The sequence below is a fragment of the Camelus dromedarius genome, chromosome 4 (genome assembly GCF_036321535.1).
Source record: "Camelus dromedarius isolate mCamDro1 chromosome 4, mCamDro1.pat, whole genome shotgun sequence".
In the NCBI taxonomy this organism is placed as follows: domain Eukaryota; kingdom Metazoa; phylum Chordata; class Mammalia; order Artiodactyla; family Camelidae; genus Camelus; species Camelus dromedarius.
Genome location: NC_087439.1, coordinates 74,255,887 through 74,273,262, shown reverse-complemented (window position 1 = coordinate 74,273,262; position 17,376 = coordinate 74,255,887). Strand labels below are relative to the sequence as shown.

The 17,376-nt window shown below is 31.3% G+C and overlaps 1 protein-coding gene across 3 annotated transcripts in view; it reads left to right on the top strand.

Moving 5' to 3' along the window:
- Positions 1-16,117, top strand: part of HSPE1 (heat shock protein family E (Hsp10) member 1) — a 29,315-nt gene extending 13,198 nt beyond the window's left edge. For 2 of the 3 annotated variants that reach the window (XM_031452070.2, XM_031452067.2), the window contains 7 exons: positions 2,135-2,197; positions 6,175-6,275; positions 8,748-8,790; positions 9,229-9,315; positions 12,909-12,988; positions 13,836-13,947; positions 14,072-16,117. In XM_031452070.2, the coding sequence (XP_031307930.1) occupies positions 2,135-2,197; positions 6,175-6,275; positions 8,748-8,790; positions 9,229-9,315; positions 12,909-12,988; positions 13,836-13,947; positions 14,072-14,203 (618 nt within the window). In that variant the 3' untranslated portion in view covers positions 14,204-16,117. The remainder of the gene's footprint in view (positions 1-2,134; positions 2,198-6,174; positions 6,276-8,747; positions 8,791-9,228; positions 9,316-12,908; positions 12,989-13,835; positions 13,948-14,071) is intronic. The other variant, XM_064485126.1, reaches the window with a different exon arrangement.
- The last annotated feature ends 1,259 nt before the right edge of the window (positions 16,118-17,376 follow it).

Here is a 17,376-nt window from a genome sequence, read left to right as displayed (position 1 = left end):
CTGAATTTTAGAGTTTAGTCTGAAAGTCTTTATAGAGTCACCTATGTCATTTACTTACAGTGGCAGTTTTGTGGTAGTACTAAGAATTTATATATTATTATGCTTTCTTTTTAACTTTTCCAAAATTTCTTTCTTTATAAACTTTTCTCAGATAACTTTACTTCGTATTCTGTGGAAACATTGCTTCCGATTCTTTTAAGTGATCAACTTTATATTTTTGTATTCATAAATGGACTTCTGTACTCACATTCTGAGAGTTACCCATTTTTACTCAAAAGTTCTTAATTTTGAAAGGTTACAAAATCATGTATTTTAAGTCAGTATTGTTAACACATCTGTTTGCTCTGTTATGAATAAGTCACATATAAGAAAGCTCCTTTGCTTTTTTTCCACATTGTCATAGATTAATGTTGTTAAGTAAAATACAGCAGAAAAGGTTGGGACTAAAAAAAAAAGAACTGCTTAAGTAGCATTCAGTCCTATCCCTTGTCTTTCACACTGATTTCCTTCAATGAAATGGGTCTATTCTAAAATGATTTATTTAGAACTAAAATAGAGTAAGTAGAATATCTTCCTACTTATTTTTTTAAATTGGTTAGATTGGGATATAGGCACATAGTTGGTTTTCAACAAATGTTTGAAATAGATGAGAATGTTCATTAAGCTGGAGTTTTGGCACCTGTTGTAAGTGTTTAAAGTATATCACAGTTATGAGGCAAAACATTTAATTTCTAATTAACTTTTCAGACATCTTTTCTGTGTACTACTATATGTGTTTTCTAATATTTTGAAAACAAAATATTCTACAAACTATTTTGATTTTTTTAAAACAAAAAAATAGGCAAGCTATATTGATAGAAACATTTTTCACTACAAACCAGAAAGGAAGAATTTTAAAACTACTTTTTAATAATATGTAGGTGATATCTAGGAAAAGACATCCTGGAACAATCTCTAGGAAGTTATTTTTATTTCCCAACATGTAAAAATAAAGGTAGTTCATTTTCATTCAGATAAGGCAACTATTAAAAAAAATAGATGTGAAATGTTTAAGACACTTGAAAACGTACATCATACCCATCACCTACCCTCGGAACTAAGACATTACTGATATAGTTGAATCCCTCTGTACGACATTCTTTTGTCTTCTATCCATTCTCAGCCAGTAATGGTGATTATCATTTCTTCTCTTTCCTTTATACTTTTATTGAAATATACATTATCATAAGTATGCTTTGCACTTTCTTAAATTTTTATTCATGTGGTATCATACACTGTATTCTCCAATTTGCTCCAGTTTTTGCTCAAGATATTTGTAGACTTACCCATGTTTATTGATACAGGGTTATAGATCATTGCCTTACTACTACCTTTTCCCCTAGTTTTCCCTTAGACATTTGTTGAATACTTACAATTGTTAAACATTGTGCACCTTTTAAGAATATATAGGTAAACTGCTGAAAAATCAGTCAAATGTAAAGATTCTTAACCACTTAGGGGAATGCCTGTGAACTGAACTTTTTATAGAAGAATTTGGAACCAGTGCAAGGTGATCCACAAAAATATCTCTCTTAAAAGAAGATTGTTTGATTTGGATGGCTACTTTTTGATGGAGCTCATATTTTGATTTAAATATTTAAAATACCATTTGGAGTTGGAATTATAATTTATAATGTCTGTTTAAATAATACTGAAGGGATAGTAGCTATTTTTAACTCTAGCTGTTCTCTTTAGATGAAAACTGATTCAGTGTTTTGGTGCCTGGGGATTTTTTTTTATTTTATTTTATTTTTTTTTGCATTGTAACTTTTGGAAAGATATTTAACCACTGTGAACAAAAAAAGTGATAGACTTATTTCATCAGTTAAGTAATACATGAAAGGAGCCATATTTGAGGGATTTGTGGTTGAAAAAATGTAACTTGTTCAATTAAATGAAATCTTGGTGTTCATTTAAAAACATAGCATAAAATTCCTTTAATGTATTCATTAATAATCACATTGTTTATAATAGGAGAGCTTTTCTTCTCTTCTAGTATAACTTTGGATCTTTATTAAGAATTGAAGCTAATCATACTAGTATTGCATCTTCTTTGTAATTTGGTATGTGCTTTAACTATGAATTTTTTTTATAGGATTTCTATAATTGGCCTGATGAATCCTTTGATGAAATGGACAGTACACTAGCTGTTCAGCAGGTAATAACAACAGTTTCTTTCTCAACTCCAGTAACCTAAGCATTTTATCTCTCTTGGTATAGTTAAGTATTCATACCTTTTTTTGCACAGCCACAATCCATGGAATTAATGAGATGCCTGTTTAAAACTTTTATCAAACCTCATTTTGTTTTATGATGGCATATTAAACTATAATCAGACTTAAATACATTTTATTACCTGTTAATATGTACCAAATTAGGGTATAAAATTTGATTTTAGAATGAATTTAATTCAAACTGAAATGAAATGAAATGAATGCTTAATTAGAATAACATAAGTAGAAAGAAATAGCATACTCATTTGGTGACTGAATACTTGAGAACACGTGTCTAAACTTTACATTTTAATGTTAGTTACTGCTGCTTCTCAAATTTCCATAGCTAATTATTAAAAATTGCATTAAAAGGTTGGTAAAAAGATGACTGAAGTTGGTGTGCACTAGTATATTGAACAAGGCTGTTTGGCTTCATTTTGATAGCCAGATAATAAAAATAGATAGCTATTTGGATATACTATGTTATTTGAAGATCTTGAAAAACAAAATAAAAATACAATTGAATCCTTTGAGTTTTAAAAACTTAATTCATAATCTTAACAGAAACATTAAAAACCTTTAGAATGGATTCTGTAATATTTAGATATTTAGTACAGAAAATAGAATAGTACTGGTAAGTGAATGGCATTGCTCATTGCCTTTTAAGAATGTATTGTTCAATCAGCAAATATTTAATGGGCTAGCAAAGAGATAGATCTTGTGGAGGATACAGAAATATAAACATGGAGATCTATGCCTAGGAATTGGCAAAAATTAAGAGGAAAAATGTGCAGATATTTTTCCCTTTAAAAGCAGGGTTTTTGTCCTGATACTTTGTTGAATTTGTGTATTAGTTCTAACAATTTTTTTGTGGAATCTTTAGGGTTTTCTACATACGAGATTATTTCATTTGCAGATTTAACTTCTTTCTTTTCAATTTGGATGCCTTTTATTTTTCTTGCTAGTTGCTCTGGCTGAAAATTCCAATACTATTTTGAGTAGAAGCGGCAACAGCAGGCATCCTTATCTTGTTCCTAATCTTAGAGAAAAGCTTTCAGTCTTTTACATTGAGTATGATGTTTGCTGTGGGTTTTTCATATATGACCTTTATTATGTTGAGTTAGTTCCTTTTTATTTCTAGTTTGAGCTTGAGTGTTTTTAATCACAAAAAGATGTTGATTTTGTCAAATGTTCTTTCTGCACCAGTTGAGATGATCATGTATTTTTTTTCCTTCATGCTATTAACATGGTGTATTGATCAATTTTTGTATGTTGAACCATCCTTGCATTTTGGGAGTAAGTCCCACTTGATCATTGTGTATAGTCCCTGTAATTTGGTGCTAAATTTGGTTTGCTAAGATTTTTGCATCAATGTTCATAAATGATATTGTTTATAATTTTCTTAGAGTATCTTTGTCTGGCTTTGGTATCAGGAATGCTGCTCTCATAGAATCAGTTAGGAAGTATTCCCTTCTCTTCAATTTTGTGGAAGAGTTTGAGAAGGATTGGTGTTAGTTCTTTAAATATTTAGTAAAATTCACCAGTGAAGCCATGAGGTCCAAGGCTTTGCTTTGGTTACACAGCGTTGTGAATGTAATTAATGCCATTGAATGTACACTTAAAAATTGTTAAAATGACTATTCTTTCCTCACTGAATGGTTTTGTCATGGAAAGAAAAAAGATTAAAGAATATCATTTAACCTTATATGTATATGTGAGGGTTTATTTCTAGTTGCTGTATTCAATTCCATTGGTCTATATGTCTATCCTTATGTCAGTACTACACAGTTTTTTTATTACCATAGCTTTGTAGTAAGTCTTAAAATTGAGAAGTGTGCATCCTCCAACTTTTGTTTTCTTTTCAAGATTATTTTGGCTGTTTGGTGCCCCTTGCAATTACATACACATTTGAGAATCAGCTTTCCCATTTATACAAAAAAGAGTTCTGGAAGCTTAATAGAGATTGTATAGAATCTGCAGATTGCTTTGAGTAGTATTGATATCTTAACAATGTTAAGTCTTCTATGGACATGAGATGTCTTTCATTTAGGTGTTCTTTAATTACTTTGAGCAGTGTTTTGTAGTTTTCAGTATACAAGTGTTTAATCTTATTTAAATTTATTCCTACTTATTTTATTCTTTCAGATACTATTATAGATGGAATTGATTTCTTAATTTTCTTTTTGAATTGTTAATTGATGGTGTTTAGAAACAACTGATTTTTATATATTGATCCTGCTACTTTGCTGAATCCTTTTAGTAGCTTTATTAGCTTCCCTGTGGATTCTTTAGGGTTTCTGCATATTGGATCATATCATCTGTGACTAGAGATAGTGTTTTATTTATTTTTTCTTACTTAATTGCTCTGGCTGGAAATTAAATACAGCGTTGAATAGCAGTGGGGAAAGCAGGCATCCTTTTCTCATTTCTGATTTTGGAAGGAAATCTTTCAATCTTTCACCATTGAGTATGATGTTATCTGTGGGTTTTTCCCAAATGCCCTTCATCATATTGAGGGAGTTCTCTTCTACACCTAGTTTTCTGTGTTTTTATCATGAAGGGTGTTGGATTTTGTCGGAAACTTTTTCTGCACTAATTAAGATGATTGTGTTTTTCCCTTTATATATTAATGTAGTGTTTTCGTTGGTTAATTTTTTTTTTTATGTTCAACTACCTTTCATTCCTTGCAGCTTTCTTTTGATACATGTTTGCGTGGTGTATCTTTTTCCATCCTTTTACTTTTAACCTACCTATAACATTATATTTGAAGTAAGTTTCTTGTAGACAGTGTAGTTGGGTCATATTTGTTCTTTCTCACGGTCCTTGTGTTTTAACTGGTGTATTTAGGCCATTTAATGTGAATGTAGTTATTGATAGATAGATTCAGATCTACCATTTTATTACTTGTTTTCAGTTTGTTTCCTCTTTTTTGTTTCTCTTTTCCCTCCTTTCTGCCTTTTTAACGGTTATTTGAGCATTCTTAGTATTCTATTTAACTCTAATTTTGACAATATTTATGTAATTTTTTTGATGATTTCTCTAGAGATTACTTAAGTACATGCTTAATTTTTCTATTTAGTAAATATTTTACTACTTTGATTGAAATGTAGAAACTATTGTCATTTAGACTCCTTTACCCTTCCCGTTTATGCTGTAGTTGTCTATATTACATCTACATACATTGAAAACCCCGTCAGACGGTATCATATTTTTTGCTTTTATCTGCCAAATATATTTTAAAAATCAAGAGGAGAATGGTTTATTATATATATATATACCCAGATACTTATAATTTCTGTTGCTCCTTCTAAGTTTCCTTGTGGTATTATTTTTTTCCTTCTCTCTGAAGAACTTCAGAATTTCCTTTGGCAGTTCTTTTAGAGCTGGCTAGGAATTCTCCTTAGTTCTCTTTCATCAGAAAACATTTTTAATTTTATCATCATTCCTGAAGGGTATTTTTGTTAGTTGTAGAGGTTTGGGCTGACAGTTCTTTTCTTTCAGCACTTTAAAAATGTTCCATTTCTTCCCGGCTTCTGTGATTTCTGATGAGAAAGCTGTTCTTGTTTGAGTCTTTATTCTGTAGATCATGCATGTTTTCACTGGCTTCTGTATCTTTAGTTTTTTGGCAATTTGATTATGTATTTGAGCATGGATTTCTTTGGGTTTTTCTGTTTGGTGTTTACTCTACTTTTTTTTTTAATTGTAGTAAAAAATACATAACATAAAATGTGCCATTTTTAAGTGTACGGTTCTGTGGCATTAATTACATGCACAGTGTTATGCAACCATTACCGTCTCCATCTCCAGAACCTTTTTATCTTCTCCAGTTAAAACTCTGTGCCCATTAAACAGTAATAACTGCCATAAGATTTACCATGTAATGTGATATTTTAATTAATTCTAAGAACTTCTTTGTTTATAGTATATACAACAGAACATAAGGGCAGATTGTTCCAATATTGACAAGATTCTTGAACCACCTGAAGGCCAAGATGAAGGTGTATGGAAGTATGAACATTTAAGGTAGGTCTTTAATGATACACAAAATAGTTATAGTACTTTTTAGTAATATAATATAATATAATAGTCATAAATAAAAATGGAGAGCACTTTAGTATAATACATCCTCTGCCTTATTTTAACCAACTTTAAAATTAACTACTTGCTTACCTATGGGATTGATGATGAAAATAAGCAAGGGTGGTTTTTTTCACTATAAGCATAATTCCTAAGAAGTAAGAGTTCATTTTAATTTACAAGTTTTTAATTTCAGATCTAAGAAAACCTTTTCCTCCCTATTTAACTTAGACTATGAAATATTTATTATACAAAACTTAAAAAATCTTTGTCATGCATATTCCATTTGTCCTGGTGCTATCATTAATACTTCTGTTATTATTTTCTGAATATTAGCCACTTTGATTTGTATAATTTATGTATTATACATCACATATATATATTCTTTTGTGTCTTTATTATAGTGTATATGTCTTTATAGTTGACCAGGAAGAGTTTTAAAAATAGTTTGGCTTTTTTTTTTTTTTTTTGGGTGCATGCTTAGTGTTACTGATTTGAGATTTAATACTTGCTGTTACTGGTTAACGTGGTTGATTATATTATGATTTTAATGGGAACTGGGTCATGACTTCAGTCATATCTCCTGTAATTAAGAAAAGATACCACTTCCTCTGAGTGGATGTAATTCCATGCCAGTATGCATAGCTTAGTGACCGTAGATTGTAGACTAGAATTCAGCTTTGGCTTGTCTCTTCAGCTGCACAACTGTATGTGTTAGCCGTGTATTGAATTAACTTGAAGCTGTTACATTTGCACCATTTGCCACAGGTTGTACCCATAACACTACCAAATCAGTTAGCTTAATTTTGCTATTGGCCATAAGTAGATTGGACTAGACGAGAATCTTCTTTATCACCACCCATCTTTATTACAATTTAGTAGAAAATAACTCAAAAATACATAGCATACAGCTTATAGCTATGGGGCAATAGAGAATGGTGTGGTGATTCAGAAATAGTGTTAATTTTTATAATCTAAGAACAGCATTATTATTAGGCATCTGATTGAAAATTTGACTCTTCAGTTTGCTTTCTTCTATTTTAATGCACTGTAAATAAATAAGTAAATCTAGTTTTTCTTTCATATATATGCAGATTTTTTTCCTTTTGGAACTCTCTTTTATATTCTAGTTATGTAGGTTTTAGCTTTACATATTTATGGAACAAAAGTGTACTCATTTGTTTGATGAGGAAACATAATAGTGATTAACTATTTTGACACGATTTTTTAGAGAGAACACATTCATTATTCTGACAACATAAAGTCAGTTATTTTATGACATAAGGATTAATTGCCTTTTCATATAAATTAGCAAGTCTTTCTAAAAATGATCTAAAGGTCATATAATTTGCCCCATTTTTCATCTCTTCAAAAATGTTTTTTGAGCCCTCACTATATTCCAAGCATCGTTCTATAATTCTCAGTTTGATAATTTTAGAGGGAAAGGATATTGTGAAAAAATGCCCAAGATCTATTAAGTGACAGTAAAGCAAGTTACAGAATTGTGTATGATATTACCCCAATATATTTTTAATCTGTGCATAGAAAATCAAATTTGCATGTAAACAATAATTATCTTTTGGGAAGAGGTAGTAGAATTATGGCAGACTTTTCCTGTTTTATATTCTATATTTGGTCATGTTTAGGGTTCTTAGATGAAGCATGTTTATAATCAGAACAAGGCTTATATAATACATAGAAGTATAAAACATCTAGTCTTTTTTCTGTGTACCTGTTTGTATACAGATATATAAACACACATAAATTTTTATGTAACTGGAATCTTACTGTGAATATAAGCATATATCCTTTGTATGTTTGTGTAATACCAACATTTTACTACTTTCCAATTGCTAACACTTCAGAATGTTTCAAAATTTGTGTATATATATAGTTTGGGTGAACGTCTTTGTACATATATCTGCATGCAGTTCTGATTATTTCATTAGAATAGGTTGTTAGAACGACATAGTCAAAAAATATACACTTTGGCTTGGAGGGTATAACTCAAGCAGTAGAGCACATGCTTAGCATACACAAGGGATCAATCTCCAGTACCTCCTCCAAACATGAATAAACCTAATTACCTCCCCCTCATAAAACAAACAAAACAAGCAAAAACATGCACACTTTGTAAGGGTCTTGATAAATATTTCCAGATTACTTCTCAGAAAAATTTAACAATTTCCACTGGGTAACAGTGATCAACTCACTGAACTCTGATATTGAATATCATTAGGGTTGTTAGTTTTGGTAATCTATATGTCTTTGTAAGAAATATGCCACGTAAATTCAGATGGTGTTGATAATGGTGATGAGGGAGGAAGGGCAATATTGATGGCATTCTGTTTTTACAATTAATATTCTAAAAATGTGGAGAATAGATAAGAGTTTTCATTTATATATTTACATTTTTAGGCAATTCTGTCTTGAGCTAAATGGACTTGCTGTCAAACTTCAGGTAATATTTTCTTTAAGTTAAAGCTATAATTGAAAGTTCTGTTTTTTTTTTTCCTGATTTTGTATATTAATGTACTTACAAAGACTTATCCCAAATTTTTAATTATTCTAGAATTTTACATGAGAATGTAGCAACCCAAATGATAAGCTTTTTCATTATTATTTTACATATTAATAAAATAATACATTTTTAAACATTTTTATTGATTTATAATCATTTTACAATGTTGTGTCAAAATTCTAGTGTAGAGCACAATTTTTCAGTTATACGTGAACATACATATATATATTCATTGTCACATTTTTTTCTCTGTGAGCTACCATAAGATCTTGTGTATATTTCCCTGTGCTATACAGTATAATCTTGTTTATCTATTCTACAATTTTGAAATCCCATCTATTTTTATTTATGTACAATAAAATTACATATTTTTAACAGAGTGAATGCCATCCAGATACATGCACTCAGATGACAGCAACTGAACAATGGATTTTTCTTTGTGCAGCTCACAAAACTCCAAAAGAGGTAAGAATTTATGAACTAGAATGACTAATAAAAATCACGATAACCTAAATCTCTTCAAGACAGTGATAGACAAATTTTTAGCGTCTTTAGGTCACTTATTTTGTCTTTTGATTTAGAGTTATTTGCTTTAAGTTTACTGCCACAGTGCTATTTTAGGATTTCTTATTGTTAGTATCTTTTTAAAAATTTTTAATTGCAGTATAATTGACCTACACTATGTTAGTTTCATATGCACTACATAGTGATTCAGTATTTCTATGCATCACAGAATGATCACCATAAGTCTAGTTACTGTCTGTCACCATACAAAGTCATTATAATATTGTTGACAATATTCCTCATGCTGTACATTTCATCCCTGTGACTCATTCATTTTGCAACTGGAAGTTTATAACTCTTAGTCATCCTTACCTATTTCACTCATCCCCACCACCCATGTCTCCTCTGGCAACCACCTTTGTTCTCTGTATCTGTGACTCTTTCTGTTTTATTGTTTGTTCATGTATTTTGTTTTTTAGATTCCACATGTAAGTGAAATCACGTGGTATTTGTCTTTCTTTGACTTATTTCACTTAGTGTAATACCCTCGAAGTCCATACATGTTGTTGCAAATGATAAGGTTTTATTCCTTTTTATGATTGACTAGTATTCCATTGTGTGTGTGTGTGTGTGTGTGTGTGTGTGTGTGTGTGTGTGTGTGTGTGTGTGTGTGTGTGTATCTTGTTTATCCATTCATTTGTTGATAGACACTTAGGTTGCTTCCATATCTTGGCTATGATAAATAATGCTGCAGTGAACATAGGGATGCATAAAGCTTTTCAAATTAGTGTTTTTGTTTTCTTTGGAAGAATACCCAGGAGTGGAATTGCTGGATCCTATGGTAGTTCTATTTTTAATTTTTTGAGGAACCTCCATACCGTTTTCTAGTGGCTGCACCAGCTTACATTCCTTCAAACAGTGCATGAGGGTTCCCTTTTCTCCTCATCAACATTTACTTATTGTCTTTTTGATAATAGTCATTCTTAACAAGTGTGAGGTGGTATCTCATTGTGGTTTTGATTTGTATTTCTTTGATGATTAGTGATATTGAGCATCTTTTCATGTGTCTGTTGGCCATCTGTATGTCTTTGGTAGGGAAAACATATATTCAGGTCCTCTGGCCATTTTTTAATCTGGTTGTTTTTCTTTATATTGAGTTATATAAGTTCTTTGAATATTTTTGGATATTATCAGGTATGTCATTTGCACATTATCTTCTCCCATTCAGTAGGCTATCTTTTCATTTTATTGATTATTTCCTTTGCTGTACAGAAACTTTTTAGTTTGTTTTAGTCCCATTTGTTGATATTTGCTTTTGTCTTCCTTGCCTGAGGAGACATAATCAAAAAAGTATTGCTAAGACCAATACCAAAGAGCATACTACCTATGTTTTCTTCTGGGAGTTTTATGGTTTCCTATCATATATTTAAGTCTTAAATCCATTTTGAGTTTATTTTTGTACATTTTTAAATGGTTGAAGTGGCAAATTTTATGTTACTTATTTTACCACAATTTTTTTAATGGGAAAAAAGACACACCCCCATAATGGCATACACTTCTCCCGCTAGAATGACTGAAATATAAAAGACAGATAATAACAAGTGTTGGCCAAGATGTGGAGAAAGTGGACCCCTTATACATTACTGATGGGTTTGTGAAATACTGTAGCCACTTTGGAAAGCAGTTTGAAAGTTCCTCAAAATGATAAGCACAGAGTTACTGCATAACTTACTGATTCCACTCCTAGGTATATATGGAGAAGAAATGAAAACATATATCTACACAAAACTTATGCACTGATGCTGACAGTCACATTATTCACACTAGCCAAAAATGGAAACAGCCAAATTTCCATCAGCTGATGAGTAAATTAAAAATATGTGGTATATGCATAGAATGGAATATTATTCAGCCTTAAAAAGGAATGAAGTCTATAGAGGGAGAAACATATTTTACAGTATTTAGTGTATATTAAAAACATTAAAGTCTATAAAGGTTCTGAATTTTTAAAAAAAGAAAGTGATGAAGTACTGATTCTTGCTGCACTGTATCATTAAAATTAGTTTCAACTGTTTCTTTTTACTTTTTTAATGGAGATACTAGAAAATTTTGAATTAAATGTGTAGCTTACATTATATTTCCATCGAGTGGCACTGATTTAAAGATTGTAAAACCGTCCCATGGCACACCTAAATGACCAATATGAGTGAGAAACACAGTGACATGTGATACTTGTTTTCAACCAAATCACATGTAATCATATATATGGAGAAAGATTTTTTTTTCAATAAATACTGCTCATGGTACTGTTTTAGGTAGTGAGTCCACTAGCCACATATTCCTATGGATATATGGTTAGAAAAGTGCATTTTTTTTTGTTTTGATAATCTGTGTATTTATAGCCATGCACTAAGCTGTGTTTAGTAGTTAATAGGTTTTAAAATACCAGTTCATTCTCAACACTTGAAAAATACTCTGATTACTGGATTGAACTAGGATCATTTTTATTCCTTTCTCTGTTTTATTTTTCCTTTTTGGTTCCCTTGTTCATTCTTAGACTTCCTTTCCTTTGATGCTTCTCCCTCTCTGCCCTCAGAAGAACTGAATGAGGAGAATTACTTGGCAGTTTTATTTTCCTTCTAATAGGTTTACTGATTTGCCATGAGACAAATAGGTTTCGTTAGTTCTGATAAATAGAATAGGTTTATTTAAATGTAAAGAAACTTCATATTTCACGTTAAATTAAAGCAGATTCAAGGAGTAAGTTTTTTAGAAAGCTGCTAGATTAGTAACAAGATGCCAGTCGATGTAAGGGATGCTTTTTAGGATGTAAGAAGACAGTGATCTCTGGAAGTATTTGTGAAGAGAAAGAGGCTGCTGATCCAATTGGTAAAGTATAAATCAGTGGACTAGGAATCAGTATATCTGGGTTATGGTTTTTGAGTTCTTCTTCCTAACTGTATGAAGTTGCATAAGTCATAAACCATCAGTCAAGGGTAGTCTCTGCTCTGTGCATCATTCTCCGGAAGTCTCCCTCTCATGCTTTGGAGTTGGGATGTTTACATACTTGCTTACTTGAATCTCTGTGATACAGAGTCAGCCTCCTCTTAGCATGCCTAAAGAGCAGACTTTCCTAAGTTGGATTGCTTGTTTTTGAGGTGTTCTTTATCCTTGCCTATAGATTTTTAAGATCTGGGAGGAAACCTGTGCAAACTCTGCAAACTGACCAGCCTCAGTGTCCTCATTTGTAAAGCCAGAGGTTTAGATTAGATAATCAGGTGTTCTTCCCAGCTCTAAGCATTGTTCTCTTCTAGGTAGAATATTGAGAGTGAGAAATTGGGAGACTGATTCACTTATCTTCTAGAAGCTGCACAGCATAGTTCATGGGGATAAGAAAGCCTTATTTATTGAATTGCACAGTCATTCTGATATTGTAAGGCACTTTTTCTTAGCACATGCTCAGGTTTTGGGGATTAGACACCCATGTAATAAATATACCTGACTTCAGAGGTGGAGCTCTTTGTTGATGCATTTCTATATCCTTTCCTTTACAGTGTCCTGCCATAGACTATACTAGACACACTCTTGATGGTGCTGCATGTCTTCTGAATAGCAATAAATATTTTCCCAGCAGGTAAATAAAACTTTTAAACACGGTGCTAAACTTTTTTGGATTTAATTTTTAAAACTGATGTTTTTAAAACTAAAACTAGTTTGATTAATTCATTGAATTCTTTAAACTTACTTTTATCCTGTTGTATATTCAGCTTGTTCAAAATTATTCACATTTTGAAATTAGGGTTGTGGTTAAACTAAAAGCATCAAGACTCCTGAAGCTCACAGGTCAGTTCAGTCAAGAGTAGTCCTGTGCATACTGTAATATATTATATATTATTGGTGAGGTTTGTGACCGGACTTTTATTCTATTTAAGATATTTATTACCAGGTGGGTAGATTTGGAGACTCCGCCCCCCCCACCCCAAATATCACTAACTTCAAAGATCTCATATAAAATATGTAAAAAAAAAAATACTTTTTGCCTCAGTATCCTTTATACATTTTTAAAAATCAGTAATATGTAAGCAATTTTTATTTTTACACATACAAAAGAAATTCAGTTCTGTAGAATAAACTGATTCCTTTCAGTAGTTTTAATCAGCTCTAGTGGACAAAATATTAATGTAGTAAACAAATGTCTTAATAAGTTTTGATATGTCAGAATTTGTTTTAATTGCATTAAACCAAGTTTCAAAGCTATAATACTGAATTTCTTAGGCACTGTGGTTAGGTAGAAGGAGCACTGACCCAGGAGTTGATAATGGGTTTTAATCCTGCCTTCACCACTTACTAGCAGTATGACCTTGGACTGGTCACTTATTTTCCCTGGTGTCAGTTTCCACACTTGTGAATTGAGAAGATTGGTTTCTTTTTCCTGAGATCTGTTCAGCTCTATGAATCTGTGATTTCTTTTCTGTTTCTAGGGTTAGCATAAAGGAATCATCTGTAGCAAAACTAGGATCAGTATGCCGTAGGATTTACAGAATATTTTCACATGCTTATTTTCATCACCGGCAGATATTTGACGAATATGAAGTAAGTATATTTCACTAATTGTCCTGATATCTTATCAGAATGACAATAATTTATTTTGATATTATGTCTGGTTTATTTGATTTTGAATAATAAATTAAAATAACATTTTTTTCTTCCTCTACAGAATGAAACATTTTTGTGTCATCGGTTTACTAAATTTGTGATGAAATACAATTTGATGTCCAAGGATAACCTGATTGTACCAATTTTAGAAGAGGAAGTTCAGAATTCAGTTTCTGGAGAAAGTGAGGCATGAAGGGAATCATATAGAAAAAATGTACTGATCACATAATTAACATTAATTATGTACTGTATATATGTCATTTTAGACACATCAATCATGTATCCATATTATAGCTTCTTTGTTTAGTATAGGTTTTTGTATGCTAAGTGTTGCCTTTTAAAATGGGAAATACTTTTTAAGTTATTCATGAGCTGTATATTCACTGGTGTGGCACTCATGGTTTTTAAATAAGATTAGTATTATCTGTTTATAATGCCTGTTAATAAAAGAATTTACAGTTTGGTAAAATTGCTGCTAAACAATCATTGGATCACAATCCTCATCAAATCTATAAAAAGATGAGTGAGCTTGAGGTTTCACACAAGCCATTTACTAAAGAGGTAGTAATGTTTTCTTTTGATTTTATCCCTGAGTTTAGATATTCTAGAAAATTCTGTAGTACATAGTTCAGTCTTAACTGTTAACTTTTCCAAATTGAAATAAGAGTGTTTTTAAATTCTGTTTATAGTTTTTGATATACATATATGATTGTGTGTATATCCAAATATAAATGCAAATGAAACGTTAGTAGTAATTAAATACTCTTACTATGCTACATAAACTATATTCTAGACCAGCATACTTGGAAAGGATTTACCTTTCTGCATCAGTGGACTGTTACATACAAGATGATGATAAAGCATATAAATGATGTTCCACCGGAAACCTGCCCTGTCCTTCCCTTCTTTTCATTTCCCTTAACTCCCTCCCCAGGCTACATTAGCTGAGAAGCTTTTCACCAGACTGTGATTTAGTGGTGGCTTATACCTATTTATATTTGTATTAATTGCTTACAAATTATACCTCATATTAGCGATTCCATTACACTACAGGAAAAATGTACTGGTATAGGCTCTTGCTTATCTTTGCTTTGCGAAATTGTTCTAACTACTCAGAAAACAGTCTTTAAGATAGTTTGACTTCCTGTTAGTAATATTAATCTTTTCATCTAACCATCTCAGCAGCATTTAAATATTTACCTAGAGTTGAAAAATATTTAGTATTTATTTTACACTTTCTCTCCACAATGTTTACGTTTGAACTATATACACATGTGAAATGTTTTGCAATAATTCACAGTTTCCAAAGGTGTTGATGAACGCTCATACAGATTTTGGACTTAAAATTCAGCATCTTAAAAAGAATTCAACTGCAGATTTTACAGTCTTACCAACTGAATGCAATTTCAAACAAAGCACTGGAGGTCTTATTGCTAAACTGGTTGTAACAAGGCACTAAGGGTAAAAAAAATTGTACATGTAGTGAAGAAAATATTTAAATCTGTCTTTTGAATATAGTTAACAAACATGAGGAACTTCTTTTTCATTTAAATGGGTTTCTTTGAAATGAAGATAAATGTCTTCATTTTTTTTTTCAGATTGGAGGAAGTAATTTATACCACATGAGACAAGTATGTGCAGCAAAAATGTGGGAAATAGTACCGTCCTGAGAGTTTGTGTATATATTTATGCCTTCCCAATCCTGCCAGTACATCAGGCTACGAGCAGTGCTATCCCAGCAGCCAGTCATTACTTTACCCCAACCCACACCTATCTTTTGAGAAGTTTTATGTTCACAGTGAAAGGAATGTTGACTTTGAAATTATGCATTCATATTAATGTCACTATGAACCTATGGGAATAGTAATTTTTACACAAACTTGCTAAAACTTGAGAGACTAAAGTACTAAGGTAAACTATATAGCAGTGCAGCTGTTCTCTCTAGACGATGTCTCAGTGGATTTCTGTTGCTTGACTATTTTCGTAGTGAACATTTGAATTAAGGCAGTGGTTGGGATTGGTGATCTCACTAAGTATTTTGAAACACATTTTGAATAATATGGCTTGGTGTTAATGGGGAAATAAAATATGATTTTTTTCTTACTCATTTCATCTTCCCTGTACTGTGTGTTTGGAATTGATCATAAAAAAAAAAAGTCCCCCAAAGAAAACATCAGTTTGTAGTCTTGCTTTTGTATTCATATTGACATCTTATCCATACTTCTTGCACTATAAAGTTGACTCACATTATTTGGTAAGACCTAAATGAAACCGTTACTGTATTTCCTTAATACCGTTTACAGAATTTTGAAAACATACATGTGTATACCTAAGTGGCATTTTAAAAAACTAACGAGCCTGGCAAACCATTGTTTTGTAAAGTAAGTGTTCTAAGAAGAAAGGAATAGAAAACTCAGTTCTGTGCAGTAAGGAAGTTAGGCGCTACTTTTTGTTTGGATTATACAGTATAGATCCAGAAGTTAAAATTTTCTTTTCATAAAATTATTTTGACCATATAGTCAACTCGTTCTTTTTCTCCTATTGTATCTGGGAAAGTAGCTAATTTTTAATAATTTATGTTCCCATAAGTATCATAGTTCTCTTGTGTGTGTACATTTTCTTTTATCTGACTTGCAGTGTTAAATTTGCATTTCTGGAGCAGTTTCTCACTTAAATTTTTAACTAGTTAACACTTTTAATGTGAGAATAAAATTTTAAATCCATGATTAATTACATTGTTAGCAAGAACTGTGTTACAGTCTCAAACACGTTTACTGACCGATAGCAAATTAATTTTTTCCCTGGGTACTTTGCCCTCTTCGTTATGTGATGACTTCTTTTTGCCTGAAGGCTTCCTATAATTTTACTGCCCAGTTAAATTCTACATTTTATATACTTTATTTTTTAAATACCTCTTGAATGAGTTAAAAGGCTTCTGGGTGTAGTTCTTCCTTACTATGCAAATACTTCACTTTTTAGTAAAAGTAGTTGACTTTCGTATTTTGAATAGTTAATTCTTAACTAAGCAGACATTATGGATGTATGGATATAACATGTTTAGCAGTTTATTTGATACAGTGAAAACAAATGTATTTTCTGAAAAAAAAGTTATTACTGTAGGGTACACTATAAAACCAGATAACTACCAAGTTAATCCACTAGAGGGATAGATTACACATCTGAAAGTTTTAATTTAATGTTTGAGGATGCATAGATCTTTTCTGTGGGCTAAGAATCTAATTACAGTACTTTGATTTTTTTCTGCTATTTACATTTCTTTTTATAGTATACAAAGCTTCACATCAAATGTGAGAACCTAATGTAGTTAAACAGAGAATACTAAGTTTTCATAATAACCCACACTTC